A 10,416-nucleotide genomic window follows, 5' to 3' on the forward strand; every position below is an offset into this window, starting at 1 on the left:
AGGATAAATTAGTTCCATTTCCTTAGGGTAGAATTAATCATTAAGTGCACCAACACCTGTAAAGCTCTTGGGGCTGTTCGTGGCTTAGGGAGAGCACATATGAGTGTTTGCACCTGTAACATTTTAAATTTATTTAACCAATACCTGCAAAGTGCAGGCACACTTAATATTTCCACATAGATGCCTTTTTTTTTTTTTTTTTTTTTTTTGGTACTGGGAATCAAACTCAGGACCTCACACTTGCCAGGCAGTTTCTGTGCCACTGAGCTATATCCCAGCCCTCACAGACGCCCTTCTAATCCTCATTACAACTGTCTTGGGACAGATATCAGCATAGGTAGAGGACCAACTTCAACATGTCACCCAGTGAGACCTGAGAGACTATGCATTCCAGTAGGTGCTTGCAGACCTCATATATCCCTCGCTGGGACACCCGACTGGAGTTTTCACGTCCCGGGGGGTTCCTATCACCTCTTTAAGAAGCAATGAAGACTTTAGGGATGGGAAGGTAGTTCAAGATTCCCAGTCCCTAGCATAGCCTGGTGGTGCATGCCTGTCGCCCAAACACTCTGAAAGGCTGAGGCAGGAGGATTACAAGTTTGAACTCAGCCTTGGCAACTTAGTGACTTAGTAAGAACCTGCCCGCCCCCCAATTTCTTTTTAAAGTCTGGAGATGTAGCTCAGTGCAAAGGTCCTGAGTCAATCCCCAGTATGGGGGCGGAGAGCTACCCCTCAGGATAGGGTAGCTGCTGTGCGTAATTGTGTGGGGGGATTAAGTAAAGCTGGAGAAATTTGCCAGAGTCCATCCTCCGTGGGGTCTATCCTGGAGACCCGCAAATAGATGTCTGAAAGTCGCAGAGCGTTCAGCACCACGGAAAGCGCCTCCGCCCGCGCAGAAATCCTCGCTGTCTCTGGCCCCGCCCCTTGCGCGCCAGCACTTCCGCAGGCCCCGCCCACATTTAAAGTGCCCTCATCCAGTTTACCGAGGCGAAGGAGATTCTCCGGCTGAATTTACACACTGAATCTCCCATAGAGACACAGGATGGCCTGGTGGGGAAGAGGACTTTATTGGGATGTTAGAGGGAGAATGTGGGAGGGTGAATTCCAGGGAACAACAGACACTGGAACCAATGTGGTGATCACCTTAAGGAGCAATAAATTAACTTATAAAATAAATAAGGTGAGGAGGTCCCACGTGAGGAGGCAGCGGGGGATACCTGCGGGGTTTCTTAGGGATGGAATTTGACATCGGAAAGGAGGCGTTGGAATGAACTTGTCAAGACCTCCCTCCCCCACCCTAGGCTGGGAGTTGGGGTTGTGGGGCGCCAGGCAGAGGGGAGGCCTGGCCTCAGGGTCGGTCCTCCAGGAAGCGGTAGGTGGGGTTCTCATAGCCGTGCCGCTGCAGTTCTCGCAGCTGCTGCTCCTCCAGGCTCAGCATGGGGTCCACCTGCAGCAGGGGCGGGAGGGGGCGGGGCTGGGACTCGCTGCTGACACAGGGTCTGTCCATCCCCACGGCAGGCTTCGCGCTCTCACCTCCACCACCCCGTGGCTGATAGCCCCGTAGGGCTTCTTCCTGCGCAGCAGCAGCATGGAGAGCACGATGAGGGAGGCCCCGCCCGCTCCCATGATCAGCAGGCCTGACACGGCCTCGCGGGACACGCCTGTCCCGGCTGGTGCCTGCGTGGAAAAGGACATGGGACCCGGGCTAACTTTGAGGCTCATCAAGGTCTCCTGCGGCTTTGGGAGCCACAGCCTAGACACTGATCTCCGACATCTCTCCCTAGATACCCTGGGTTATGCCTCCTCTTACCAGCTCATCTCTCTGAATCTCTGAGGAGTGGAAAGGAAAACCCCTTGGGGCAGACGCATTCACCTGGGGGAGCAAGAAGTGTCATGGACCCGACCTTCTTCCTTCCCAGGGTCCAAGAGGGCACCCTCCCCCACACCAAATCCAGACCTTCAGCCCCCTCTTCCCTCAGGCCAAGGACTCCAAACCCCAGCACCTCCTCCCATACCCCCAGGAGCCTAGATGCCCACTGACCTTCCTTCAGGAGCCCACAGGTCCTACTCACCTTTAGCTCATACTGCTCCAGAGGGGATGTCTTCTCTTTCCCAGAAGATGCGGCGTCTTGTTCTGTGGACCCTACCCCCCAAGTCCTATCTCATTCTCGAGGGCTCAGGGGGGTGCTGCCCCCACCTGAGGAGGGGGGCAGAAAAGGCACCAGACTCCACCCCAGAAGATCTAAATTTGCTCATGTATGGACCCTTGTTCACTTTGGATATAGGATTCGGTGGGATTTAGTGGCTGAGGTCTACCTTGCGTGACACTCACCTTTTGGAAGGGTCACAGGGGTGTCTGCTGGCAGCCAAAGGGGACAAGGCAGGTGGAACAGTGAAGAGAAGAGGGGGCCATCAAAGAAAGAGTGGAGAAGCACCCTCCCAGGGACCAAAGGAGGACTACGGACCCTACAGAGGACTCCACACCCTGAGACGTTCCTCCCCATTCTCTCCCCTTACTGTGGTAGCTAAGACACCCCCAGACTCTAGGGGATTAGCAATGAGGTTGGACCCTTGTTCCCAGGATCTGGGGTTCTCCATATTTAGACTCACTCACCATCCTTGGAATCCGGAGGCTGCAGCCCACCCTTGTCCTCACTGCTGCCCCCAGGTGCAGCAGCTTCCAATTCACTGGGACCCAGGTGTTCGGAACGGAGGAGTTCTTCTGAGGGGAATATGCAAGGAGAGGGCTGAGGTGGTGAGCATCAGGATTCCACAAGCCATACAGGGTTGAGTGCAGAGCACCACACAGTGCAGTGCTTGGGAGATCACGCAGCCAGCAGAGGCAGCCCTAAGTGCGACCTGGCCAAGTGGAGAGCTGGGCAGAGGTGCTGCTGGCAGGGAGGGTGAAGGCTGGAGGTTTTAGAATCTAGTCTCATGAAATATCAAGAGATTTAGGTGTGGGTCATCCAGGAAGGAGTCACAATAGATCCAGGGGCTGAGCAAGGTCACACTTTCTGGCATTCATGTTCTTATGTTGGTCCCTCCCATTGAATCTGGTCTCGGTTTGTAACTTGGTCTAAACAACTGAATGTGGGCCCAAGCCTTAAGAAGATTTGGAGAGGTTGGAGCTCACGGGCAGTGTTTGCTTCGCGTGTACAAAGGCCTGGGTTCAGTCTTCATCACTGAAAAAAAATGATCTGGGAACTTCCACTTTTCTGCATTGGGGTTCTGAACCATCAGGTAGGAAGCCCCTGCATGGAGAGGCTCCTTGGAGGAGTGAGGCCCTGATCCTACCTGGAGAGGGGGATAGGCACATTTGCCAGAATCCCAGCCCCTCAGTGATCCTCTAGCTAAATACAGCTGCTCACTTACTAGTGGGAAGTTCACCAAGAGAACCATCCAGCTGAATCCAGAACAGTCTGCGAATCATGAGCAAAGAAAAATGGTTTTCGGCTGTTTATTTATTTACTTTTTTTTGGAGAAGGATCTCTTTATGTAGTTCAGGCTGGATTTGAACTGGCTCAACATCCTGAGTATTGGGATTATAGATGAGCCCCACCATACCCAGAAGAAAAATGGTTTTGAGGATACAAATATTAAGTTCTAAAAAAAACTTAAGTTCTGGAGTCTGCTACACAAGAGTAGATAACTGAGCTGGACAGGGTACATGCCTGCAATCCTAGCTCCTGGGAGGCTGAAATGAGAGGATTGTGAATTTGAGGCCAGTCAGGCCCATATAACAAATTTCAAGCTACCCTGGACTACATAGCAAGATTCTATCTTTAAAAAAAGATGGGGGTTCATGGTTTGAGGCTCAAAGTCTGCCTTTAGAGGTTTGGAATGGGGGCCAGGGGCAATGGGCACTCACGGATCTGGGGCTGAAGCTCCTGGGCCAGGTGGGGGTTCTGGTCAAGCAGCCCCAGGCTCTGATTCATCCTTTCCTCAATCACCTGGAGGTGGGTCTGCACCTATGGGGAGTAAATATGAGAGATGGGCTGGGTGCAGTAGCATACACCTATAATCCAAGCTACTCAAGAGGCTGAGGCAGGACTGCAAGTTTGAGGACAGCCTGGAGAATTTAATAAGAATGTAGACCCTGTATGATAGTGAAAACATAAAAATAAATCAGGTTGGGATATAACTTCATGGTTAGTACTTCCCTAATAAGTGTGAGCTCCTTGGTCTCAAGGAAAAGGAGGCACCAGAGGTAAGTATAGGACCCAAGGAGGATGGTATAGAAGACAGGAAGTGGGGTAAGTGGGGCAGGTGTGGAAAGTAGGGTCTGAGAAACAGAAAGGGGGGCTTGGGCAGGTTCCACAGACAGGAAGTAGAATTTGAGATTAATATAGAAATGACAGTGGTTCAAGGGCAAGAGTTGAAGTTCAAGAACACAGAACAGAGTATTTACAGGAAGTGAGGCTCCAAGAAATAGAAATTAGATTCTGAGGACACAGAGAAGGAGTCAGGTGGAACTAGGGAGGAAGGAAGGTTGAGGGGCAGGAAAAGGGTTTAAGGCACTGCAAAAGGTTTCAGGAAAAGGAAGTAGAAATCCAAGGGACAGGAAGTAAGAATTCAAAGGAAAAGAAGGTGATCAAAGGTACGGTGTTGGTGGCGAGCAGGGTGCCGGGATCAGGAAGCAGGGTCTGAAGCAGGAAGTGAAGATGGGGAACCGGGAAAGGTACTGAGGCCCAGGAAGGGGCTTTAGGTATAGGAAGGGGGCCCCAGGGACAGGATGTAAGGAACAAGAGAACAGTCTAAGGGCCTGGGATCTGGAGGCTGACAGGGCATCTGGGAGTTGGAGGCATATGAGCACCTGGAATCGCATCTGCTGCGCCTTCTCAGGATCCACAGCAGCCACGTGCTGGTAGTGTCGCAGCGTGTGCCTTTGCTCCTTCTGCTCTGCACGAAGGTAGCGCCGCAAGGCCACCAGGACATGCTCTGCCTGTGAGAGCGATGAAGGCTGCCCGGGTCTGTTGCAACCTTTCTCTCCCTCTGCTCTCTGTCCCCACCACCTTGTACCTGAGGCGGATCCCCCTGCAGTGCCGCCAGGAAACCTTCCAGGGCAGCCCGGCGCTGGTCATTGATAAGGGCAATGACTCGGGTGGCATGGGTCTCCACCAGGCGCTGTCGTTCACCAGACACCTGCTCCTCCAGGGTCTGCAGAATGGACTGGAAGTGCTGGTGTGGGGGATGGGGAGGTGGGGGTGGCACAGATTCAGGAGAGGTAAAAGGTGTGGGTCAAAAGGAGTCTGGAGAGGCAGGACTATTGGGGTGAGTGAGGTGGGGTTGTGTGGGTCTGTCCTGGACAGAGTCACTTGAGATGGGACTAGGTCAAAGGACACTGTTTAGAAAGGGTGCTACATGGACAGGTAGTGTAGGGTCAGGGATAGGCCACCTGGGAGCAAACCTGAGGGTATAAATTATCAGACTGGGGGGGAATAATCTGGGAACAGAACTGGTTAGTGTTAAGTCCCTGCAAATCTTGTAGGGAGAGCAGGGCTCCAGACCTGGACAAGCCCAACCCCAAGACAGGCTATGCCTCAATGAGACCCATGGGGTAGGACTGAGGGTTGGAATGCAGCCTAACCTGAGTGGGGTATGCATGGGGAAGAGCTGCACCCAGGTAAGGCTGAAGGAGGTGAGGTCAAAAGTTAGGAGGCAGGACTTACTGGTAGGAACTAAGTAAGAGTAAAATAGAATGGCAGGACCAGACTCAGGGTGGGGCCTTACAGGGATGTGAACACCTCCAAGAGAAGCTGAGACGAACCCAGCTATAACTTCAGGGGGCCAGGCTTGGGAGAGGACTCCAGAGCCAGATCTCAGAAAGAAGTCAAGTCAAGAAGGGTTAAGCCTGGCCAGGTGTGGTGGTGCACACCTGTAATCTCAGTACTCGGGAGGCTGAGGCAGGAGGATCACTGTGAGTTCGAGGGCAGCCTGGGCTACAAAATGGGTTCAAGGTCAACTTGAGCTGCATAGTGAAACCCTGTCTCAAAAAGGGAGAGAGGAGGCTTAAGCCTGGCCAATCTAAGGAGGACAGCAATGTCAGGTCAAGAGTGGCAGGGCCAAATGGAGGTGTGGGGCCAGGAAACACCAAGGTGAGTAGGAGAGGGTTGACATGGATGGGGTAGGACTTGGCCAGAGCCAGGCTTAGACCATCCAGCCCCTTGTCCTACCTCATTCAGGGCCTGTCTGTCAGCTTTAGGCAGGTTCTTGGACTGGTTATCTGCCATGGCCCATTCACGCATCACCTGGGGGAGGGAGGGAACTTCAGGACCCTACAATCCATCCTGATCCACCCGGCAAGTCTCCCAACTCCTTGTCAAGCCTTTGGAGGACACAGGACCCTTAAGTCCCACTAGCTCCTGTGTTCCCAAGCAGAAAGACCCAGGGGGAGTTTAAAGTGGAAGTGTACCACGGGCCAGAGTTTCCAGAGAATCTGGTGGCATCTCATTGGGACTCTAGGTGGGTCAAGGATCACTAGCCATCTTAGGGGGTAGCGTTAAGGGCTCAGGGTTGAAGGGAGTTTGTGCAGCCCTCAGAGATGTGTCAATGGGCTCCTCAGAAGATTTCTGGAATTTTAGGGAGCTCTATGATGGGAATGGTGGGTTCCTAGGGTCCCCAGTATCCACCTCATTAATCTGCCGCATCCTGCGTTCCTCCAGGTCCATCTTGGCCCTCAGGAACCCCTCGTGCTCACTGATTTCCCCAGGCATGCCGAAGTAAACATCCACACCATCAGTGGGCCTCGGGGTTGGAGTGACTGCAAGACCACCAGGACCAGAGGTTGGCCTGCAGTGCACCGCCAGGTCACCTTTCCTACCTGAAGAACCTCATTTCCTAGAGTGCACTGGAGACCATCACGCATCCATTGAGCTATCGCTGCTGCCTAGCATCATGAGAGATGTAGTTCTGGACCCAGCCTGCTCCTGCAAAGCTTTCACTATCTTCCATGCTTTTCCCAAATGACCCTTAGGACCTATCAAATGGGCCCTCCACTTCCAAGGATCTCCAAACTACCTTGTGCCTTTATATTCTTCATGAGCTAACCCTTCCACCACTGCTTTTTCCAAAGTTACTCCTATCTCTTCCATTCCCCCCACCTGGGCCTCTCCCCTACAGGTCCCTCCCCAAAGGGGCCCTACAGCACAGCTCCTTCAGATCACCCTTTTTCCAGTGGTAGAGAGGGCCGAGGAGACTACCTTACCTTTGTTGATCACAGCAGGGGCGTGGGAGCTCGGGAGTGGGACTCTTTCTTCCTCTTCCTCTTCAGCCTGGGGGGGCTCCACAAAGTAATCATCTACTGGCTGTAGGAAGGATTCCTCCTCTTCCTCATCCTCACCCTTCTCTGCTCTGCCCCCCAGGGGCCAGGACCTCGTGGATGGGTCACTGAGGGAGCAGGAGACCCAGGCAGTAGGATCCTGAGCATAGGCCCCAAGGTTTCCATCCTCTGCCCTAGGAGCATTAGGATGGCCACTCACCCAACTGCTGTCCCAGACGGGTTGGAGGTCACTGGAGGTGGACAGCATACATATTCCACACCTCGGAACCGATCCTCCCCACAGGGCAAAAGCATGCCTGAGCCATGCAGGATGAGGCCCTGGGAGCTGCAGGCCTGTGGGAAGAGTGGGCCCAGATGCCAGGACTGTGGAGTAGGAGGGTGTAGACTGGAAGCCTGGATGCCTGGGTCTTGGGGGCTGATAAGGCTGGGAGCCTGGATTCCTGGTTCTGGAGGAAAGGGTTGGAGGATGGAATTCCCAGATCCCAGTGGGAACAGGGAGCTGTAATAAGACTCCTAGGTTCTGGTAAAGGAGGTGTTCGGGGCTTGGACTCCTGGGCTGTAGAGGGGCAGGCATGGGTGGGCCAGGGTCCTGACCTCCTGTGCCTCCTGATGCCTCCGGGTTAAACTCTCACACTGGTCCATCCGTTCTTGGTGCAAGAACCGGCAGCCTTCTGGCACCAGTAGAGCCTCGCTCACAAATTCCCCAGCTGAGGAATTGGGGACACCAGGATGAGATTTTCCCATAGTTACCAGCTCCACCCTCGCCAGAACCCAGATATCACATCCTCAGAGGCTTCTCTGCCCCATTTTGGACCCGGGCACCCAGCCCCTCATTGTGGGCCAGAGACAGGGCTCAGAAATACCTCTCAGAGACTCCCACCTCCATTCCCCCCTCCCAGCCTGTGACTCACGCAGGCAGCGGAAGTGCGCCACCTGGTGGTGGGGGTGGGCACAGCGGCCACTGCGGGTGCCCCCACACCAGCGCTCCATGGGCAGCGCCTGTTCCGCCTGCTCCACTCGCGTAATGTGCAGCTCCGGATACATCTGGGGGCACCAAGGAGGCACAATCAACCCATTACCCTGCCCCTGCCACCCACCCTTCTCCACTGGTCATGGTCACGTCCCTTTTCGAGGCTCTGCCCTCCACTCCCGTACTGGGGGTCGAACCCAAGGCCTTCACACTGAGCTACATGCCCGGTTCTTCTTTTATTTATGTATTTATTTTTTAAACTTTGAGACAGGGTCTTGATAAGTCGTTAAATTACCCAGGTTGGCCTCAAACTTGTGATCCTCCTTCCTCGCCTCTCAGGCACGCACCACTGCACCTGTCTCAAGACTCTAGTATTCGTAAGATCTCCCTAGATCATGCTTCTGCATAAAACCCATCGAAGGTATCTTAAGTCCCCCATGCTCTTTGGCCACAACCTTTCTCTCCTTAGCACTTCTTCTCCTGTCCAGTTGCTTCATGCAGATCCCTTCATCTGCTTATAAATTCAACCTCTGTAAACTCATTTCTCTGGTCACCTCGCCTCCACAATCAGGTTCTTCTCCCCTAGATCTTTTCCTCCTCCAAGCCTTGCTCCTTTTGATTTGGCCTCTCCTAAGTATTCCTTCTCTTTTTATTAGACCGGCCTTTTCATAGCCACGCCTCCTGGCTATCCGCTTGCTCATTGGGCTCCACTGTTTCCCTCGCCCCATCTTCCTGCTTCATAGGTCTTTCGTTATTAGCCCCGTCTCTCCACTGGCCACGCCCACTTATGCCCGAACTCCTACAAAGCCCACCAGATTTCTAAACCCGGCCACTTCCCTGGCCACCTTCCTTAGAAGGAATCTTTGAGCAGCTCTTCCTTCTCCAGACTTAAGTTTCTCAAACCAGGTTCTGACTCGCCTCTTCATTGGCCACATCTTCCAGTTCCCTTTGCCGCCTCAGATTCCGCATCTCCCAGGACCCTGCTTTTTGCGAGTCTAGCTTCTCAGAGGCGACCTTGCCCTCTCTGGAACCCGCTCCCCGCTGACCACGCCCCTCCCGTAGGCCCCGCCCACCTGTCTGCAGTACTCCAGCACGCGCTGCGGGTCCCGGAGACAGCGTCTTGAGCGCTGTGGGTCTGGTTCCCAGCGGCCGGTGCGCAGGTCCCGGTGAAGCGTTGGGAGCCCACATAGTCCTGCCACCTGGGCCGACCCCGGAGCCTAGCCGTGGAGATGGAAAAAGCAGTGAAGGCCCGGGGGACATTAGCATATGGGTTCCCTAGTTCACTGCTCCCTAAGACCCAGATATTCAGACCACCCCCAGCTGCCGTCCCCTTCCCCCCAGCGCTCCGCACCCGCCTTCTTAGAAAACACCGTTCCCTGGGAAACAGCTCCCGTAGGGCGGGGGCGCCCCAGCTCTCCCGTTTCTATGGCAACCCAGGTCCCCCGGGTTTCTCGAGGCTTGTTGCTGCGGAGACAGACTCCGCCCCCACCTCAAAGCAGTCGCGCAGGAGCTTGAAGGGGTTAATACTGAATTGTGGGGGAGGAGGCCTGAACCCAGGCGTTCTGGCCCCTCCTCCCTCCATCCCTAGTTCAGGCTTCCCATTGCGGGGGTGCAAAGACCACAGGGCCTGGCTTCCCTGTAGGCCTGGATACCAGGTCCTTGAGGACTGGGGAGCTACATCCCGGTTGGGGGTAGTGGCTGGAGGCCTGGATTCCTGGATCCTGAGGGGGCCCTTATTTGGGTACAGAGGATGCAAGGGGCCAGGATTCTCGGATCCTAGTGCCTTGCTGCCTGGTGGGTCTTACTTTCCGGTGGGAAGGGGTTAGGCCTAGTCTTCTGGAGACGGTCTAGGTGGGTAGGCTGGTCTTCTGGGACCGGGGTCGGAGGGGGCTAGGATATCAGAAGATGGGGGACCAGGGCCAGGAATCCTCGGTGCATGAACGCCTAGTGCCGTTAGGGACGCCGGGGGCGGGCCACCTGACTGAAAGGACTGCGCGTTCTGCCCTGGGCAGGTCCGCGTCGGGGTCCTGCGGCCCGGTCCCGCCCCTTCCCCCATCCCCCAGGACCCGGCCCGGCCTCACCTCGGCCGCGCCGGGGCTCCCACCGGCCTGGCTCCCGACGGCGAGCTGCGCGCGCAGAGACAGGAGCAAGAGGGGCAGCAGCAGCG

At 54.9% G+C, this 10,416-nt stretch overlaps 1 protein-coding gene across 1 annotated transcript; it reads right to left on the minus strand.

Annotated features, from left to right (window-relative positions):
• Positions 1-1,043: 1,043 nt before the first annotated feature.
• Positions 1,044-10,416, minus strand: Aplp1 (amyloid beta (A4) precursor-like protein 1; the record flags this gene model as incomplete). Its single annotated transcript, XM_005400298.2, is given in 17 exon segments — positions 1,044-1,447; positions 1,534-1,677; positions 1,811-1,873; positions 2,073-2,143; positions 2,333-2,359; positions 2,615-2,722; positions 3,869-3,968; positions 4,814-4,942; positions 5,020-5,178; positions 6,174-6,248; positions 6,630-6,760; positions 7,205-7,386; positions 7,479-7,612; positions 7,874-7,986; positions 8,191-8,323; positions 9,323-9,466; positions 10,331-10,416. Coding segments are annotated over 17 exon segments (1,898 nt in total), but the record flags the coding sequence as incomplete, so codon positions are not given.

Source organism: Chinchilla lanigera, unplaced genomic scaffold, assembly GCF_000276665.1.
Source record: "Chinchilla lanigera isolate Chin_1 unplaced genomic scaffold, ChiLan1.0 scaffold00067, whole genome shotgun sequence".
NCBI lineage: Eukaryota > Metazoa > Chordata > Mammalia > Rodentia > Chinchillidae > Chinchilla > Chinchilla lanigera.